This window comes from Giraffa tippelskirchi, chromosome 8 (assembly GCF_054371585.1).
Source record: "Giraffa tippelskirchi isolate mGirTip1 chromosome 8, T2T-mGirTip1v1.2.pri, whole genome shotgun sequence".
In the NCBI taxonomy this organism is placed as follows: Eukaryota; Metazoa; Chordata; class Mammalia; order Artiodactyla; family Giraffidae; genus Giraffa; species Giraffa tippelskirchi.
The window spans coordinates 8,001,595-8,022,681 of NC_137282.1; the positions used below are offsets into that span (position 1 = coordinate 8,001,595).

The window sequence follows — 21,087 nt, forward strand, 5'->3', positions numbered from 1 at the left end:
CTGAGTGACGTCACGCACTGGGGGCGGGGCCCAGGCAGGACTAAAGGCAACGTCCAATCCCGTGGGGGCGTGGTTAGGGGCGGGGCCAGGGCGGGGCTTGCACGGCGATCCGGGAAAGGGAACCTGGAGTGCGCGGATTCAGGAGGAGGAAGCCCGAGGGGAGCTGCGATGTGGAGGTGGGAATCTGGGTGCCTCGGGATTACAAACCAGTGGGGTTTCTCTGGGAAGACCTGGATTCCTGACGGAAGGCGTTGGACCTGTCTTCCCGGTACATTTCTCTGTAATCCTCTCCCTAGGAGGGGAAGTCGGGTTTTGATTCTGGAGTCAAAACTTCAGATGATGGGGTATGTAAGATGATGGGGTTGGGGTAGGATACACACCACGTGTGTATAATGGTAAGTTACCGAATGCATCACGTGTTTTACGCGTGAGTAGGGGCAACACCAGCGTCAGACTTACTGTCCGATGCTTGTGTGAGTCCGCAGTGCAGCCGACGCTGCAGAGGGCTCCGGTAAGGCTGCTGCAGAAGCCTGGAACAAAAACCACGGATCCCAGGAAAGCCTCCCACACCAGACTTGTTAGCAGATATGCCAGCCAGTGTCGAAGGATACCTTATGTTTTATTCCCCTCCATTTGTGGTAGGGGCCAAAGTGAAAAAACCACTAACAATCCCGTAACCTAGCTCATGAGCAATGCCACTGCCATTACAACATGATGACCTGTATCTGAGAAATTTACAAGTCTGCTTGAAAAGTGAAAATATGACATCAGCTATATTTTATTTACAAGAGTAACTCCTGAGACTCATACTCAACTGGCTGCTGCTGCTGCTAAGTCGCTTCAGTCGTGTCAGACTCTGTGCGACCCCATAGACGGCAGCCCACCAGGCTCCACCGTCCCTGGGATTCTCCAGGCAAGAATACTGGAGTGGGCTGCCATTTCCTTCTCCAGTGCATGAAAGAGAACAGTGAAAGTGAAGTCGCTCAGTCGTGTCCGACTCTTCTCCACCCCATGGACTGCAGCTCAACTGGCAACGCCAGGCAATTGCTCTGTGTATAAATTAAAAACTTAAGAAAATGATACATCAATACTGTAGCAAAATCTGAGAAATGTATAAAAGAATACAAAATAATTAACATCAATGAGTATGTCACCATTCCAGCTTAACCACTATTAATGTTTTGTGACATATACTTCCAGTCTTCTAATCCAGTCCTTTTAAGATCCTCATTATTTTTCAATAATGGGATAATTATTTAGATATAATTAATTTCTGTGATTAGGTTGTGCTTGTTTTTTTGTTTTTTACAATATCCATGTACATCTTAAGTTATGCTTCTTGGACATTCATATTCTTTTGTGAATTTCTTATTTACATTTTCTTCATTTTCCTAATAGATAGCTGTTACTAACTTACTAGATTTTTAAAATATTACTAGTAACCCTTTTCTGCATTTGTAAAATTTTTAATATTTGCATTATCCCTTATCCTTGGCCTTTAAACTTTATTCTGAAGCTTCTCAACACCTTGAGTCCCTTGAGAACATTTAGATATTCTCTAGTCTCCTTTTTCCTATGCAATCTCTATTCCAGATTTTATTCCTATTATTTTGTTCTGAAGGATGGTTATTTCTCTTAAAAAAAAAAGTTTGTATTTACCTCTAAATCATGCAAGTTACAAATTTGAGAAATTGTGGGATCACAGTTTATGTGTGTGTATATATATATATATGTTATATATATGATAGATATATATATTTTTTTAATCAGTTTCAGAAAACCCAAGGAAAATAATCAGTACTCTGGACTAACCTTATCTTCTTGGACCAGCAGCGTTTGACCCACCCGGTCCCTGTCTTCTTACTGTAGTTTGTCTTCACTGGCGTCTAAGTTAGTCCACGCTGGGGGTTTTCCTTTCGCTCTCGCTTACTAACCACTCCTCCTCAGGTGTTTTGTGTGTCTGTGCTGATTCCCAGCTTCTCCACCCACCAACCTTCTTGGGAAAGTGCCTGCGGCCTTGATCCTCTAACTGGCTTTTCCACCTTGTCCAGTTTTAAACGCCCTTTTAAACGCCAGGTCTCCCAGCCTGGCACTCTGTGATGACCTAGAGAGGGGGGATGGGGCATGCAGGGAGGCTCAAAAGGGAGGGGCTATGTATAAATACTTATGACTAATTCGAGTTGATGTACGATAGAGACCACCACAGCATTGTAAAGCAATTATCCTCCAATTAAAAACTTAAAAAAAAAATGACATCTAGTTTGAAGACTCCTTTAATCTAGCCCTGATCTTCCTTGAGCTCTAGTCTCATATATCAAACTGCATGGTGGGCATCCTCCCTGTCCATCATCATAGACATTTGAGGATAAAATGTCCTACAAATTCTTACTTCTTGCCCCCACTAACTGCTCCTTAACTCTTCCCTGTCTGAGTTAATGACATTTAATCTGCCTTGCCATCAGGCCAAAACCCGTAGAGCCATTCTTAACTGCTCTTTTTGTACCCACATCCAATCTGTCAGCAAGTCTTGTCTGGTTTGTCTCCAGTAGATCTATTCTGATTTGGATTACCTCTCGCCACCTCTGTGCCACCACCCTAGTCCAATCTACTGTGATTTTGCTTCCTTGTTACTGCCTCCTAGTGGGAGGCAGTGGGCTCCCCACTTCTGCTCTTATTCTCTACGGGCCATTCTCCAAATGGGACAAAAGTGATTTTTTAAAAACATGCGTCAGCATATGTCATTCATTTGCTTAAATACCTTCTCATTGCACTTAGAATAAAAGCACACTCCTTTCATGGCCTACCAGGCCTCATGTGATCCACCTCCTACTGACTCCCCCGCTTCGCTTCCTGTCACCTTCCGAGTTGTCTGGGACATGTGTGCACACAGGTGCCTGCTTCAGGGCTCCTCTCTCGTTGTTGAGGCAGCTGCCTGGCTTCCTTCTTCTCATCGCCTGAGTCCCCGCCCAGGAGCCGCATCCTTGTCACAGTCCCGAACAACACTCAGGCACTCTTTGTTCCATTCTTGCCTTTTATTTTCATCTTAGCATGAAAAATATTTGAGGGACTTCCCTGGTGGCCCAGGGTTGAGTATCCGCCTTCCAATGCAGGAGAAACAGGTTCAGTCTCTGGATGGGGAAGGATTATCCCACATGCTGCAGGGCACTAGCCCTTGGCCTGCAACTTGAGCTGGTGAGATCTACAGCCTGGGCACTGCAACTAGAGGAAAATTGCAGGCTGCAAGTAAGACCCATCACAGCCAAATAAATGTCTTTTTTCAAAAAAGAAAACTATCTGAAACATACACACACGTGACCTACCTGTTACCTGCTCCCTGCCCCACTGTCCCTCCTGCCAACATGGATTTTAAGCTCCACGGGAGAGGGAGCTTCATCTTTCTTTGCCATATAGAGATGCTCCATAAATACTTGAATGAATATCCTAAATTGTAATCTTACTGAAGTAAAGTGGCAAGTATTTCAAATGACACAGGATATTGACCGATTATGATATGGGATGGTGATTGTCCTGGATTGGCAGGGACTGGGAGGTTTATTGGGATACAGAACTTTCAAGGCTAAAACTAGGAAAGCTCTGGGCAAACAGACAAGTTGGTGGTCCTAAGTTTTGTCACCATTTTGACAAACTGTGACACTAACAAAATCTAACTTGGAATATAGATTCTGAGATTCTTCTAGGGCTCCTAACTAGAGCAATTTAAAAAAAACATTATTTATTGAAAGTCTACAAAATTGAGCATAGGAAGGGAAAAGAAGGAAAGGGTATTGAAAGCTTTAGGAGCCGCAGCAGTCATTGGGAGAACCGGAAAGATTCACACACAGTGCAAAGGAGTGAGCAGAGGTGGCTGGGAGGAAGTCAAGTGATGAGCAGGAGGAATTGCACCACGGTCCAGTGGTTGGGACTCCGCACTCTCACTGCACTCTCACCCGAACTCCAGCCAGGGAACTAAGATCCTGCAAGCCATGTGGTGTGGTCAAAAAAAAAGGTGATGAGCAGGGCCTCCGGGCTCTACATGGAAAGTGTTTTGGCTCCTGCAGAAACACCATTCTCTACTTTAGAACCTACAAGTCTGTGGACTCTCTTGGGAAAATGGAACATAAGAGCTGCTGTGGGGATAATATTTTTGAAACGTGAACTGTCAATTTTTTCCTCCCTTCCACCCATCCCAAGACAATAATTGAAGTTGTTTCTGTTACAAAAAAGTTATAGAAAAAAAAAAAGAAGTAACGAGCAAAAAGTCCTTGTCTCTCATTTCAAGATTCCCAAAGCCTGAAACCTTTAAAGAGATAGTGCTTGGTACTTCTGAGACAAAATGTGATTGAGGAAGTTTCTCTAGGGTAAAAAGTGCTCAATCAACAAATACTTATTGAATACCTATTAAGAGCCAGGCACTGCTCTGGAGTCTGCGTATATGGCAACGGACAGACCAAGTCCCATCCTGTGAAAGTTTTTTTTTTTTAATTGTATTTACAATATTTTGTTAGTTTCAGGTACCAGCAAAGTGATTTGGTTATATACACGTGTGTATATATATATATACACATACACATACATTTTGGGACTTCCCTGGTGGTCCAGTGGTTAAGAATCTGCCTTGTAATACAGGGGACACTGGCTTGATCCCTGGGCAGGGAATTAAGATCCCACATGCCACAGAGCAACTAAGCCCGAGTGCTGCAACTAAGACTTGATGCAGCTCAATAAATAAATATTAAAAATATATCTATACATACATTCTTTTAAAATATACATAAATACATATAATCAAATATATTCTTTTAAAATCTATATACATTCTTTATAATCAAATACATACTTTTAAAAAATCTATACATTTATATAAACATTCTTTTTAAAATCCTTTCCATTATAGATCATTACAAGATATTGAACATAGTTCCCTGTATGTGTGTGTGCGTAGTCGCTCAGTTGTGTTTGACTCTTTTCGACCCTATGGACTGTAGCCCTCCAAGCTCCTCTGTCCATGGAATTTCCTAGGCAAGAATACTGGAGTCGGTATTTCCTACTCCAAGCGATCTTCCTAACACAGGGACTAAACCCCACATCTCCTACGTCTCTGGCACTGCAGGTGGATTCTTTACCATCAGGGAGCCATCAGGGAGGGTGTAGTCCCTTGTGCTTTACGACAGCAGTTGTTGTTAATCTATTTTATATAGGGTAGTGCGTATCTATTAATCTCGTGCTTCGTGGACCTTTTTAGTGGGGGGTGGGGGGTGGAGGGACAAATAAATATATCCGATGGTAATAAGTAGCATGAAAACAGAAGACAACAGAGTTACAGGGCAGCCCTGGGAGGTGGGGCAGGGAGTGGGTACCAGGCAGAGAGGCTGGCCAGGAGAGCCCTCTCTGATGAGGCCGCCGACGCAGAGAGATGTAGAAGAGGAAGGGGCCCCGGATCCCTTCTATCCACATTACTGTACAGTATCCACTTTTCATCGCCCATCACAACTTGTTTTAAAAGAGGAATGTTTCTGTTACTTTTAAGTAGAGACTCACAAGTGGTAATATGGTCAAGAAGGTTCTTCTTGCTTCACTAACGTGGAACCCAAACATCAAAGCGATGAACATAACCAAGCTGGTACAAATGATTTTCAAGACTTGATTTGGCTATTTTGAGCATGTTGCCTGTCTCCCATGTGGTATAATATTGACTGTTCTCAATTAATGCCTTGATTTGATTGCTATAAACTTCAACTGGTCTACCTGACTGTGGAGCATCATCCAGTGAGAAATCTCCAGCACGAAACTTCGCAAACCACTTTTAACACGTTCGATCAGTCAGAGCGCGTTCTCCATACACTGCACAAACTGTTTGTGTTTCAGTTGCGTTTTTACCTGTCTTGAAATAATAAAGCATCATATGCTGAAAATGTTCCTTTTTTCTTCCATCTTCAATATTTAAATGGCTACATAAAAATTCACCAATTGTAAGGGTTTTTTTTTTTTAATGCATGATGATATGACAGCTGTCACAGTGTGATGTAACAAAATTATTTTGAATGAAGTTAAAGACCACTAAGTGCTACTGGAGCCGCGTCTTACAGAAAAAGACTGAACGAACCTTCCGGCCAACCCAGTACCACTGAGGAAAAAAACGCCATCAACTAAATGGCACAACATCATCATGCTAATCCCCTATGGCAAACGGATGAGTCACACCGCCTCTTGTTGCTTTGAATTTTTTCAGCTCTTCAGAGGGACCTGGCAGTCTCTTTCACCTTCAGTTGCATTGCCTGGCACGTGTGACTGATGGTCCTTTGGCTTGTATTTCACTGACAAACAGTCTTGCCTATTTTTGGCCATAGCCTGTTCTTACAACCTATAAGAATTTGGTGGTTACTTTGGTCATAATGAGCACTGTTTTTTTTTTTGAAGTATAGTTGGCTTATGATATTATACTAGTTACAAGTGAACAACATAGTGATTCACAATTTTCAAAGATTAAATTTTATTTAAGGGGATTATAGAATAATGGCTATATTCCTTGTGCTGTACACTAGATCCTTGTAGCTTATTTTATACATAATAGTTTGTACCTTTTAACCCCCTACCCCTATCATATCCCTCTCCTCTGGTAATCGCTAGTTTGTTCTCTGTATCTTTGAGTCTGTTTCTCTTTTGTTATATACGTTTGTTCACTTTATTGTTAGATCCCACATATAAACAAGAATACAGAGGATTTGTCTTTCTCTGTCTGACTTATTTCACTTAGTACGAGCATCTCTAGGCTCATCCATGTTGCTAAGCACTTCTTGCATGTACTCAGAACATATTACTAAATGTCCACATCACTCACAGTCTTTCCTTTTCCATCATTACCATCTCTGCCTCTTCTCCCCAAACTGCCCCCTCACCAACATCCATCCACAAAACTGGGCTTCCACCTTCAGGGATCTCTTGCTGTTAAACTTTTTAATTTTAAAATAACCATAGATCCATGGAAAGTTTCAAACAATTACAAGATTTGCAAGAAGGCGCAAACACACTATAGAAGGATCTCACACAAGCTGCACCTAGTTTTTCTGAAAACCAGGGAAGTGACACTGAGTGAATGTGTGCAACCAGGGAAGTGACACTGAGTGAATGTGTGCGTATAGCTCTGTCACTGTATCGCATGCAGATTTGTACACCCACTGGGGCTTCCCTGGCGGCTCAGAGGGTAAAGAATCTGCCTGCACTGTGGGAGACCTGGGTTCCATCCCTGGACTTGGAAGATCCCCTGGAAGAGGGCATGGCACCCCACTCCAGTATTCATGGGTTCCCCTGGTGGCTCAGATGGTAAAGAAACCACCTTCAATGTGGGAGACCCGGGTTCAATCCCTGGGTCAGGAAGATCCCCTGGAGGAGGGCATGGCACCCCACTCCAGTATTCTTGCCTGGAGAATCCCATGGACAGAGGAGCCTGGCAGGCTATAGTCCATGGAGTCACACAGAATCAGACACAACTGAAGTGATTAAGCATGCCTGCACGCACACACCAGAATCAAGATACAGAATTCTACTACAACATAAGCATCTCCTTTGGATTACGCTTAAATATCCACCCTCCAACATTCCTAATTCCAGGAAATCACTAATTTCCCTGTATTCTCCATTTCATAACATAGTCATTTTGAGAAAGATACTATAAATGGAACTACACAGTGTGTGACCATTTGAGACCAGCTGTTTTTTTCACTTGAAATAACATCCTTTAGATTCATCCAAATTGTCGCCTGTACCAACAGCTCGTGCTTTTTTATTCATAAGATCTCCAAGCTGTGATGTATCATAGTTTAACTATTCACCTGTAGGAAGTGCTGGTTCCAGTTGTTAGCCATTAAAAATAAAGCTGCAATGAACACCCTTCTGTGGGGACATAAGATTTCATTTCTCTAGGATAAATGCCAGGAATATGATTGATTGCTGAGTCATATGGTATCCATTTAGTTTTTCCTAAGAAACTGCCAAACCATGCCAGAGCGCCGATTTACACGCCATGAGCAATGTATGAGTGACTCTGTTTCCCACGGGTTCACTTCATAGTCACTATTTTTAAAGTTAGCCATTTTGATAAGTGATAATATCTTATCATGAATCATTTTAATTTGCATTTCTCTAGTGACCAGTTTGGAGAAGGCAATGGCACCCCACTCCAGTACTCCTGCCTGGGAAACCCCATGGACGGAGGAGCCTGGTAGGCTGCAGCCCATGGGGTCGCAAAGAGTCAGACACGACTGAGCGACTTCACTTTCACTTTTCACTTTCATGCACTGGAGAAGGAAATGGCAACCCACTCCAATATTCTTGCCTGGAGAATCCCAGGGACGAAGGAGCCTGGTGGGCTGCTGTCTATGGAGTCGCACAGACTCGGACACGACTGAAGCGACTTAGCAGCAGCAGCAGTGACCAGTTACAATGAACATCTATTTACACGACTGTCATTCATGTGTGTATACCTATATTTTTTGTGTGTGAAATGTCTCTCCATGGCTTTTGTCCACTTTCTAGTGAGATTTTTAATTTAAAAAGATGACTTTGAGAATTCTTTACATATTTTAGAGGAATCCTTTGTGAACTATTTGGTTTGCAAATATTTTCTCAAAGTCTATACCTTTTCATTCCCTTAAGTATCTTTCACAGAGAAAAAGTTCTCATTTTGATGGAGTCTACTTTATTGATTTTTAAAATTTTATGGACCATAGTTTTGATATAATGCCTGGAAACTTCACCAAGCAGCTCTACACCCTAAAAATTTTATGTATTTTTCGTATCAGTTTTATAGTTTTAACATTTTATACTTAACTCTATGATCTTTTTTTTTTTTTTTGCTAATGGAAATCCAACTACTTGTTAAAAAGACTATCCTTCAGGATTCCGGTGGTCTGGGGGTTAGGACTGGACTCTTTCATGTAGTGGCCTGCGGTTCAATCCCTGGTCGGGGAACTAAGATCCTGCAAGGCATGTGGTATGGCTAAAAAAACAAACAAAAGAGTGTCCTTTCTCCATTGAGTTACTTTTGCACCTTTGTCAACAATCAGCTGGTTGTCCTTGTGTGGGGCTATTTCTCGGTCCTCGATTCTACTCAATTGACCTATGATGTGTCTATTTATCTAACATCACACAGTCTTGACTATAATGTCTTGAAACTGGGTTGAGTCATTACTTCCAGTTCACTCTTCTCTTTCACAATTATTTTAGCTCCTAAGCTCCATATAAATCTTAGAATGACCTTGCCTATACCTAAAAAAAGTATTGCTTGGATTTTGATAGAAATTGTTCAGCCTGATTATTAATGTGGGAACTGATACTTTAAATCATTGGGTCATCCAATCCATGAACATGATATTTCTCTTCATTTATTTAGTCCTTTGGATTCCTTCATCCTCATTTTTATAGTTTTCAGCATACAAGTCCTATACATGTTTTGTTAGGTTTACACCTAGTTTTTTCTTGGGGGCGGGGTTCTTGGGATCTATGTTTATTATTATTTTTATACAATGTTAAAGGTTACACTCCATTTATAGTTATTACAAAATGTGGGCTACATTCCCTGTGTGTACAATATGTCCCTGAGCCTGCCTTACACAGGTCGTGTGTATTGATACCTTCTCTCCCGCGCATTGTCCCTCCCTGCTTCCCTTTCCCCACTATAACAACTAGTTTTTGCTCTGTGAGTCTATTTCTTTTCTGTTACAGTCACAGGTTTGTTGTACTTCTTAGATTCCACATATAAGTCATATCAGCTGTGTTTGTTTTTCTGTGACTTATTTCACTCACCATAATGTCCTCTGAGTCCATTCATGTTGCTGCAAGTGGCAAGATTTCATTCTTTTTTACAGTACTCCATTGTATATATACCACACTTTCTCTACCCATGTATCTGTTGATGGACATTTATGTTGTTTCCATATCTTGACAATTATAAATAATACTGCTATGAACACTGAGATGCATATGTACTTTTTGTAATTAGTGGGTTTTTTTTTTCTTACATGTACCCAGAAGTGGAATTGCGGGTCATATGGTAGTACTATTTTCCATCTTTCTGAAAAGACTCCATACTGTTCTCCACAGTGGCTGCACCGATTTACATTCCCACCAACAATGAACTGGAGTTCCCTCTTCTCCACACACTTGCCAACATGTTATTTGTATTCTTTTTGATGACAGCCACTCTGACAGAGGTGAGGCGGTATCTCACTGTGGTTTTGATTTGCATATCCCTGATGACCAGCTGAGCATCTTTTCATGTGCCTGTTGGCTCTCTGCATTTCCTATTTGCAAAAATGTCTATTCGGGTCTTCTACCCATTTTTTAATCAGGTTGCTATTTTTTTTATATATATATACTGAGGTATATGAGCTATTTGGATGTTGGATACTAATACACTTAAGTATTAATTTGGTTTTGAGTAATTATAAATGCTAGTATACTTTTAATTTTGGGTTTCATGTGCTCATCGAGTAAAGAATTTTGAATGTTTATCTCGTATGCTGTCACTCTAGTTTTAGGAGAGCTTTTGTAGATTCTTTGGGATTTCTACATGGCAAAGAGATGGGCAAACAATGGAAACAGCGACAGACTTTATTTTCTTGGGCTCCAAAATCACTGCAGATGGTGATTGCAGCCATGAAATTAAAAGACGCTTGCTTCTTGCAAGAAAAGCTATGACAAACCTAGACAGAGTATTGAAAAGTAGAGACATCACTTTGCCAACAAAGTCCATATAGTCAAAGCTATGGTTTTTCCAGTAGTCATGTACGGATTTGAGAGCTGGACCATAAAGAAGGCTGGGCACTGAAGAATTGATGCTTTTGAACTGTGGTGTTAGAGAAGATTCTTGAGAGTCCCTTATCAGCAAGATCAGACCAGTCAACTTTAAAGGAAATCAACCCTGAATATTCACTGGAAGGACTGATGCTGAAGCTAAAGCTCCAATACTTTGGCCACCTGATGTGAAGAGCTGACTCACTGGAAAAGACCCTGATGCTGGGAAAGATTGAGGACAGGAAGCACAAGTATGCGACAGAGAATGCGATGGCTGATGGCCTCACAGACTGGAAGGACATGCGTCTGCGCAGGCTCCGGGAGACACTGACGGGCAGGGAGGCTGGCGGGCTGCAGTCCGTGGGGTCGCAAGGAGCCGGGTACAACGGAGCAACCGAAGAACATAAATCACCATGTCATCTGCAAATAAGGACAGTCTTCTCTCTTCATTTCCAATCCCTATGTCTTTTATTTCCTTCTCTTGTCTTACTGTTGCTAACACCTCTAGTACTATGTTGAATAACAGAAGTGAGAGAGGCTATCCCTGCTTTATTTGAATTGGAGGAGAAGACACTCAGTCTTGCATCATTAAGCAAAGTGGTAGCTGTTGGTTTTTTGTAGATGCTATTTATTCAGTTGAAGTTTCCATCTAGTTCTATTTTTCTGATACTTTTATCTTGAATGGGTATTGAATACTGTCCTGCATCAGGTTTTCTGCATCAATTGATATGATCGTATATTTCTTCTTTAGCCTCTTACTATGTGATTACACTGACGGATTTCCAAATATTGAGACAGCCTCATATCCATGAAAAAAAAACCCACACTTGGTCATGGGTTCAAACTGCTGGTTTTTCATTATTACTCTGTTAAGGACTTTTGCCATCTTTATGTGTTTTCATTTCCTGTACTGTTTTTGTCTAGTTTGGTACCATGTTAATGCCTTCATAAAATGAATTGGGAGGTGGGTATATTTCCTCCTAATTCTATTTTCTGGAAGAGATAGTGCAGAGTAAGTGTTAATTCTTTCATTGGTAGAACTTTCCAGTGTAACCATGTGGACCGGAGATCTTTTTCAGGGGTTTTTAAATTATAAATTCAATTTATTTGATAGCTACAGTGCTATTCATATCATTTCAAATTTGAAGAGTTGTGGTAGGTTGTGTTTTTCAAGTAATTGGTTCATTTATTCTAAGTTATATTTATATGCATAGTTGTTCACAGTATTCCTGTACTATTCTTTCGATATTTGCAACATCAGTAATTTCATTGTTTCATTCCTGATATTGATCATTTGTGTCTTCCCTCTTTGAATTTCTCAAAGAATCAGCTCATTTATTGATCATACTGTTTTCCTATTTATCAATGTCTTTGATTTCTGCTCTTTATTGCTTTGTTCATTCTGCTTGCTTTTATTTTGCTCTTCTCTTTTCTAAGTCGTCCTTGATACCATGAATTTTGGGGAGAGGCTAGGTGGGTTTAATGGTGGCCCCCAGGAAGAAATGTCCACATCCCAATCCCAAGAATCTATAAATATTGCCTTATATTGCAAAACGTGATCAAAGTAAGGGTCCTGAAAAGAGGCACTTATCCTGGATTATCCAGATCAGCCCTGAATTCGATCACAAAGGTTTTTCTAAAAGGCACACAGGGGAGATTTAACAGACAGAAAAAAGCGGTGGCAATATGACCACAGAGGCAGAGATGTGGCCACAAGTCAAGGATATCCTGGATTCACCAGAAGCTGGAGGAAGCAAGGAACAGAATCACTCCTAGAGACTTTGGAGGACTTGATTTCAGACTTCCAGCCTCCAGACCTGTGAGAATAAATGTGTGTTAAGCCATGAAGCTTGTGGTGATTTGTTACAGCAGACCTAGGAAGCTCACAGAGCTGGAGAGCAGCACCTCTGTTGGTGTCATTGGCTGGTGTTTCCAGCACCTGCCAGGGACGCAGGGGGCAAGAGGAATTCCCGGGGAACTCACCGCGTGTTACCGCTCAGGGCCAAGGTCCCCACTGCTCTGCATCCTTCTGACTATCTTTCAGAGTCTTTTTCATTTATAAATAATGTCCAAGGGTCTCAGCTGTACTAGGAGGTAGGAAGTACATCTGTTCCACTTTCTGGACGTAGGAGTCCAACCTCCAGGGTTTTCATTTTTTCAACCTATTAGCATTTTCTAGTTACATTACTCTTTTATCATATTTTTATTTAAAATTTTCTATTTATTTATTTGGCTGCATTGGGTCTTAGTTGCCGCGTGCCAGATCTTTCCCTGCGGCCTCTCAAGTTGTGGTGTGTGGGCTTAGCTGCCCCCTGGCCACGTGGGATCTCAGTTCCTCGACCAGGGATCGAACTCACGTCTCCTGCATTGGAAGGCAGATTCTTAACCACTGCACCACCAGGGAAGTCCCTATGTTACTCTTTTGAAGCACGAACTTTGGTGATGTTTCCTTACTCAAAATTCTTCAGTGACTTCCAACTGCCATTAAAATCGGCCCCTGACTCTTAGCTCAACACTCATTCCCTCCGTAATCTGACCCCATCCCAGCCTACCACTCCAGTCTAAATTCCTCATCAGTGTTTCCTAGATCATGCTTTATCACACTCCAGTTCCTTGGGCTGTTCATCAATGTTACATGCACACGAGAGAAAAATAAAAGGTGTTATTGTCAAGCGAGTTGGGGAAACAGCGGATTTAGGCAGAATTAAGCCAGTTTATTGTTACAGGACTTTCAGATCCTTCAGTAAACCAGTGCACAATGTGAATCTCTAAGAGGCACTTAAAGCATGGATCGCTGTTCCCCAAACTTCCTTTACATGGAACCCACGGTACCGCCTCCATGGAAGGCACTCTGTGAAACTCTTCTCGTCCGGCTTTCTTCTCCAGCCAAACCTGCCTGCTGGGGATCATCCGAGCTCACTGTGCTGTCCTTCTGTTACACGGAAGAGAAGCTTTTGTGAGATGGCAGAGAGGCAGTGTGGGCGCTGGCACCGTTTGATTTCATCAATCGTTCCATTGCAGTTGGGTTTTGAGTTTGTTAAGTCCTAACCAGAGGTATTATAAAAATAGACAGTGGGATCTGAGTCATGTTGCAAAATAGAGAATCTGTTTTTTAAATACATTCACTAAATAATACCGCGAGAGGATACAAGGGAAGGGACCTCCCCCGTCCCCCAACGGCCGCACATGGGGCAGGGTTGTGGGCACAGGGGGTCAGCAGGCTCGTGGGTGACAGACACCCATTCCTTCTTTCCTTCTTCTCCGAGGCAGCTCGCTCCCAGGGACTCCTTGGGACCCACAGGAAGGGAGATGCTGTTCCCTCCTGGCTCCAGACAGTCACGCTGGCTGGAAGGACCGCAGCCTGGCTGCAGGTCGCAGGTGGAAGGACGAACGTTAGCAGCAGTGAGATCAGAGGAGGAAGGAGGATGGGGCAGGGCGGGATCCGGGGTTTCGAGGTCTGCTCAAGAGAAGCCGGGTCCAGATGAAACACGAGTTATGCAGACAGGCCTCTTCTGGAGAGCAGGAGGGGTCCGGAGGAGACAGCCGGCCCCGAGTGACACTCAGACTTCGTCCTGGGAGCCAGTCGGGTGTGGCCCCCATGCTTGGAGCACTCCTCGCCCCATGCGGGGGCAGTGGCGGCCCCAGCAGCATCTCCTGCACACCACCCCCCGCATCCATGTCCGCTGGGCCTCTGCAGCAGAGGAAATCCAGCGAGTGGACGAGCTGCTGGCCGTGCCCACAGAGGGCCACGCCTTCGGTCCGCGGTGACTGTCACAGCTGCTGGAGCATGATCTCCGTCTGGGTGCCGAGGACGCCGGGCGCGATGACGCTGAGGCCTCGGGCCAGGCGGCCCATCAGGGCCAGGGCCGCCCACCGTCACGAGGCCCGCTCCAGGCTCTGCTGTTCCTCCTCCTCCGACTGCAACCAGCTCCAGTCTAGAGACTGAAAGTCAACAGGCACGTTAACAACCCCGCGGCTACCCAGGCACCTGGTTTTCTTCTTCGGGAGGCAACCAGCACGATTTAGGAGGAAGGCTAGAGCCTTTCATTGAGACAGTCGAGTTTCTGCAAGGGACCTCAGCTGGAGCTATGTCTTCAAGACCGTGCAGGAGCTTATCTTCAGAAGGGCGTGGAGCCCCTGAGACGCTGGCCAGGCGATTTAAGTGTTATTCCTGCAGCTCACAGCACTGACCTACGCTCACTGCACGCCCAGGTGCCCAGGGCTCGTCTCAGCTCTCCACCTCCAGCCTCACCAGGTGGAACCGCCTGGCCAGACTTCCTTTTCCTCCGGCAGAAAGCCAAACAGGCAGTGCAAGGATCAAAACACATAGAGCCCGGAAGAGGAAGAGCAGCAAGAAGGAGACACAGAGAGCCCCAAACCGGAGAAGGACACTTGAATAAGTAAGAGGTGATTACCATCGGCTGTGACCCCTCTGATCCTTCCCCAAACCAAGAAGTTCCGGAAACGCTAGCGCGGGACTGTATTGGCAGGAAATGGCCATTAAAAGGCCCAAGCGAACGATTAAGCATCCTCTCAGCAAGTTCAGCTTTGCCTTGATGTCTCTGCACCTGGACTCATTTTTCTTTAGATCAGCTTCCCTACAGCTAGTCTTGCTGAGTCCCTAAGCTCTGAGTCCCTGAGAGATGGGGTGGTGACGGCTCCCACTTTGTCCCTGAAGCCCAGCACTGCACCTCCTACGTGCATGCCCAGCAACTGCACAGAAGGAAGAGCAGGAGAGAGGCTTTCCCACAGGGATGCTACCTGCCTCGTAAGGACCAAGCGCGGTGAGGATGAGAGGAGATAGAGCACATAAGGTACCTGCGCTCGTTCAACAGTCGTCAGCCTGTTATCATGACAAATAAGAAGGATGTACCAGAAAATCCCAAGTGTACACTGAGATCAAGGCAGCAGGGCGTCGCCTCTTTCTCAGCTTCTCCTCGTTTACTGCAGAAAAGAAAAGGCATGGACCAGTGGGGGTCCCTGCAGGCCATTACCCTCAAACTCTGGTCCTGCTCCTTCATGGTGTCCTGCAGGGCGTTCTCCAGCTGGGTGCATAGGGTGTGCGCTTCAGCCACCAGGTCTTCACTAAAGGAAATGATTGGATTATTAGACCGTGGTCAGTGTGAACTTTTCAGAAGTAATATCATATTACTGTGGACAAATATGCTAAAGAGCTTCTGGAAAGATTTTAAAAATTAAATGACTATTCTGAGTGTCTTAAAACATATGACACTGCCTCGGCAATTTCATCTGTCTACTTGAGCGCTGATACGGAAGCTTGGACCCAGCCGTGAGCATTGCCGTTCATAATATGAGAAAGCAGAGGTCTGGCCTAATAAAAAAGTTCGGAGCCGAAGAGATTTCTTAGGTCCTCTCTAAACTGCCAAAATCTGAAAATCTCTCCCAGATCACCTGTTTCACAGTTTTTGAAACTGACAAAGGCGTACAGACCGTGAGACTTCCCCAGGGGTCCTCAGCTCTCTGAGACTGGGAGCGGTGTGTTCGAGGAACTGACTCATCTGCTGCGCTCTGACCTTTCCTATGATGAGAAATGTACACATCCCACCTCCTCTATGATAAGAAACGCACACGTCCAGAGAACAGGCCATGGCTGAGAAAGGCGAGAGCAAAGCAAGCCATCTGTCCTGTTCCAACCTCGGCTCCAGGACGTGGGCAGACAGACAGCAGCCTGTGCCCCCAGGACGCCTTTCCTAGAGCTTTGAGGATCTCGTGGAGGAACGGGACAAACCCAATGGGATGGGCCCCGAAGTTCCTCCTCTCACAGCAGAGGGGGCGCTGGTGGGAGGGGCAGAGCCCAGACTCGGCCACTGGCCACTGACTAGGCACCAGGCTCTGTGCCGGCCCCGGACCTGGTTACCACCCTCAAGGAGCTAGCTGGAAGTTGGGGAGAGAATTAAGAATCCAACACAGGGAATTCTCTGGTGGTCCAGTGGTTAGGACTCTGCACACTGCTGAGGGCCCAGGTTCAGTCCCTGCTCAGGGAAATACATTCTGCAAGCCAAGAGGCCAAAAAGAGAAATAGAACAAAAAAAAAAATCCTAAACGGTAGAGGCTACAGACTCCCCAAGTACAGGAACAGGACTTTTTGAAAACAGCTTTACTGAGATACATTCACAAACCATAAAGTTCACCCGTTTAAGGTGCACGACTCCACACTTCTAGTGCACTTACAGCGTCGTGCAACCATCGCAGAGGTCTAGTCCTCGACCCAAGAGAAAACCCTGTACCCGTTGTCAGTCATTCCCCTCCCTCAGCAATCGAGTCTACTTTCTAGTCTGTAGACTTGCCCTTAGGAATCGGTTTTCACCGTCTCCAGTGCCTGGGGCCCAGCAAGGGAAGGCTCTGAAGAAATGGGTGTGAGACTGAACCAGAAACCAAAAACCGCGGTGGTGTCTCAGGAGACAGCGATCTGTGCATGTGTGTCTGGGCCGCAGAGGGGGTGGGAGGCAGAGCCGGGGTGGAGGGAGGGCGTCAGCAGAGCCGAGGACTCGGCACTCCAGGATGCAGGGGGGTCACCCCGGCCTGGTTTCCCCGGGCTGCTGATCCCGAACCTGCACGTCCAGCAGGAGCCCAGAAGCCACTGATGCTGCTGGTCTGCACCAGGCTCCAAGACCCCCGGGCAGATCTAGGAGCTGCCTGGGAGCAGGGGTAAGCCTGGAGAGGATGCTTAGAGGGTGGAAAAGGCTCAGCCTTGGCCCCAATGCAGTGGGCCGCCATGGCTGGTCCCTGAATATCCGGAAGAATAACTCGATCAAAACGCTCTCCCATGAAGACAGATTTGACCAGAGGGGGCCTGGGGGCAGCACTGGGCAGGAGGCTGGGGGGGTGGGAACCTCATGGGAAGGGCTCTGAGGCTGCACTCGAGTGCACAGCAGGCAGGGCGGGGAGGGACCACAGGAGGGACCAGCGATGTGTGACTGGGGCGCAGTGACCAGGGGACACCCTCGGGGACCTGCTTCTATGGGCAGATAGCGATGGATGGATGCAGGGACAGCACGGGACTGGCCAGCGCTGGACGGAAGGTTCCCATCCAGTAAGAGCAACTCAGCCTCAGATAAGGAAACCTGGCTGGGCAGGTCACAAGCAGTTCTGCGAGCAACACATCCCATCCATCCCCACAGCGCCCAGCACAGCGGACAGACGCCAAGGGGCGCGCACGGAGCCACTGACGGCTGAGGCGGCCCGCCGCCAAGAAACCCACGCTTCAGCTTCCATGACCTCCTGACGCGCCCCGGACTTCGGCACTGGGCGCCGCGGACGAGGACTGACCTCTTCTTGGCGGCCTCGGGCAAGCTGTCAGAAGCTGCACAGGGCTGCAACGTCAGCTGGCCGGGGTGACTCAGGCGGGAGGCGTTCATGCTGTCCGGGCTCCCGCTGACAGGACCCCGGACCTTGCTCTAGAGGGCAAAACCGGAAAGAGAGTCAGCTGTCTGGGGGCAGAGGGATGACTGAAACTCTGCTTTCATGGCAGGGGGTTTTCTCATGAAGACACCTGGCCACGAGACACACGCTCTTCCCACAGAAATCAGTCAACATCGCCGTCTGATGGTTTGCCTTTCGGCTGAGAAACTGCTTCTGCATCTGCAGCTGTAACTTTTTGATTAAGGGTTCTAAATACAGAGAGATTTGAGGGTTCTATTTCCTTTTTTTTTTAATCAGCCATTGGCCATTTAAATTTTTTTGGATTCTAAATACAGAGAGGTTTGGTGGTTCTATTTCATTTTTTAATCAACCATGGGCCATTTAATTTTGTTTTCCTGGCTCTGTGGGCTCGTCATTGTAGTCACAGGCTTCTCTAGTTGCGGCTTGAGGGCTTAGTTGGCCCACGACACATGGGATCTTAGTTTCCCAACCAGTGAACAAAGTCTCGTCCCCCGCGTTGGAAGATGGATTCTTTACCACTGGACCACCAGGGAAGACCCTGAGGCTTCTATTTCATTAGCTGGATTGCCTAACAAACCCTTACAAGGAAAGAGAAGGAAGCTGCGTTTACTCTTCCCAAGGAGCAGACAAACACCCGGAGGTCCTAGGTGATTTTCTGGGACTTGCACCACCTGAGGGGCAGAAGAGGCCGAGGTGCTTCCTGGGCTGCGGCGGCAGGTGCACCCCCGGGCCGCGGCCGAGAGGCTCTGCTCTCAGCCTCCCTGCAGCCTGTGCGGCGGGCTCTGTCCAGCCAGCTCGATTTCAAGCTTTTCTTGGCTCTCCTCTGAGCTGCGCTTTCTCTCTGGGCAGCGCGCAGTGGGATCACAGCTACCTCGGGATGGTGGGCGCACAGAGAGTGGGCTGAGCGCTGCACAGCACAGGCCTGGCTCAGGGCCTGGCAGGCACGCCCTGCCGGAGCTGCACACAGCACTCCAGGAACCCGAGGTGTGATCTCGTTTGGAAAAAGGATCTTTGCAGATGTAGCTAAGGATCTTGTGATGAGGTCACTCTGGACTACCTGGGTGGACCCTAACCCAGGGACAAGTGTTTTTACAAGAGACCCAGAAGAGGACTTCCTTGGTGGTACAGTGGAGGAGAGTCTGCCTGACTATGCAGGGAACACGAGTTCGATCCCCGGTCCAGGAAGATTCCACATGTGATGGCGTGGCTAAGCCCGTGCACCCTAGAGGCGGTGCTCCGCAACCAGAGAAGCCGATGCAGTGAGAAGCCTGCACACCGCCAACTCGAAAGGAGCCCTCGCTCACTGCAACTAGAGAACGCGCGCATGCAGCAACAAAGACCCACTGCTGCCAAAAAAGAAACAAATTTTAAAAAGAGAGAGAGACGTAGAGAAGAGGGCCACATGGAGTCAGAGGCAGAGACTGGAGTGATGCTGCCACGAGCCAAGGAGTGCTGGAGCCAGTGGTGCCTGAGAAGCAGCGAAGAAGGACTCTCCCCTCGAGCCTCCCGAGGGGGCCCGGCCCAGCTGACGCGTGGACGCCAACCCTGCTGCCTCCAGGACGGGCCCACCCGGGCTCACTCACACACGCGATCTTCAGGAGGTTCCAGAGCTCCTTCTGCCGCTTCTCCTGCAGCCGCACCACCGTCTTCTCGTCCTCGCTCATCAGGCTGACCACCTCCTCCACCTTGGGCAGCAGCTCCAGGGCCTTCTGCTTGCAGACCACCGTCTTACTGTAAAGAAAAAGCGCAACAAGCTCCAGCGCGCCTGGGTCGGGGGTGGGGGAGCAGGATGCGGGCCCCAGCGGTGAGGACTCCGCTGGCCGCTGCGGGTGGGAGCTCCTTCTGGGCCCAGGGGAGGGGATGGGGCCTCTCCTCGCTCCACCCTCCGAGGAGACGGCGGCCTGATACCTGAGCTGCGTATAAATCACTCGCACTTTCTTCTCAAAGCCTTGGATTGCCTGCAGGAGCAGCCGCACCATTTCTTGACTGTCGCCGTCAGTCCGCTGGTCTGCAAAGTGGGACGGAGCCCCATGGTCTGTGGGGGGGCCGGCCTGGTGCCCTGGCAGCAGGGGACCCAGGAGGCGGTCCACTCACCTCTCGGTTTCTCCCTCAGCCTGCGGTAAAGCTCCCGCGCCTGCTCTTCTCTGAAACACACAAGGCAGCAGCTCCGTCAGTGCCAGAGACCAATGAGCTCACCTGGAGAGCCGGAGCCACTGCCGGCAGGATCACCGACTTCTAGAAGCTGGGCAGGCAGCACGTCCCGGCTGGAGGGAAGGATGCTTCCTGGGGACATCACGGGCGAAACCCACGACAGAGAAGGCCCAGCTCACTGTCAAAAGTCCAACTCAAAGCTCACTGTCAAGACTTCCTGAGTCCTCAGGACAGAAGTCTCCTCTGTCCCTCAGGATTCCCCACTCGCCTGGCCCCTGCAATTCAGAAGTGCGGGTCCTGAGTTCAGAGAACGTGGCCCCTGAAACTCAAGCCAGGAACAGACACGCCCTCCCGCGGGCCCTAACACAGTGAGATGGGCTGATGTTTCCAAGGGTTGACTTTTGTTTGAAAACCAGAGTAAAATAAAACGCTGAATAACTTGACAAAACACAGTTTACAGATAATCAGATTTCAAAGACTGGAGCTTCTGGTCCTAAGAGTCCTGGCAAAAGCATCAGAGGCCTGGCTGCGCCCCAAGGAGGCTCTCCTGGCGCCCCCATCCACTCCCAGAATGCAGGAGGGGCTGCTCTGCCCAGAGTGGGGTCCCTGGAGCCGAGGCCAAGTCCTGATCACGATGCAAATGAAGAGTCAAGGTCCCACCTTCTAAGACTTGCCCGTCTCCTTCCCTTCCTACTTCCTGCTTCTTGGGCCACGCTCGGGTTGGGGTATGCTGGGCGGCGG

General features: G+C 47.1%; 1 protein-coding gene and 1 long non-coding RNA gene across 11 annotated transcripts in view; one reads left to right on the forward strand and one right to left on the reverse strand.

The window, feature by feature from the left end:
• The first annotated feature begins 61 nt into the window (after window positions 1-61).
• On the forward strand, window positions 62-20,794 carry LOC145516981 (uncharacterized). Its single transcript, XR_014061888.1, has 2 exons — window positions 62-176; window positions 20,309-20,794. It is a non-coding gene; the product is annotated as an uncharacterized LOC145516981 (long non-coding RNA).
• IKBKB (inhibitor of nuclear factor kappa B kinase subunit beta) overlaps window positions 13,485-21,087 on the reverse strand; it is a 50,662-nt gene continuing 43,059 nt past the window's right edge. For 5 of the 10 annotated variants that reach the window (XM_081519086.1, XM_081519085.1, XM_081519087.1 and 2 more), the window contains 6 exons: window positions 20,290-20,339; window positions 20,104-20,203; window positions 19,779-19,926; window positions 18,082-18,209; window positions 15,786-15,876; window positions 13,485-14,733 (listed from right to left, as the gene is read on the reverse strand). In XM_081519086.1, coding sequence (XP_081375212.1) covers window positions 14,668-14,733; window positions 15,786-15,876; window positions 18,082-18,209; window positions 19,779-19,926; window positions 20,104-20,203; window positions 20,290-20,339 — 583 coding nt within the window. In that variant the 3' untranslated portion in view covers window positions 13,485-14,667. Of the gene's footprint in view, window positions 14,734-15,609; window positions 15,877-16,894; window positions 18,210-19,778; window positions 19,927-20,103; window positions 20,204-20,289; window positions 20,340-21,087 lie in introns of those variants that run through there. The other 5 variants (XM_081519079.1, XM_081519083.1, XM_081519078.1 and 2 more) reach the window with 2 other exon arrangements.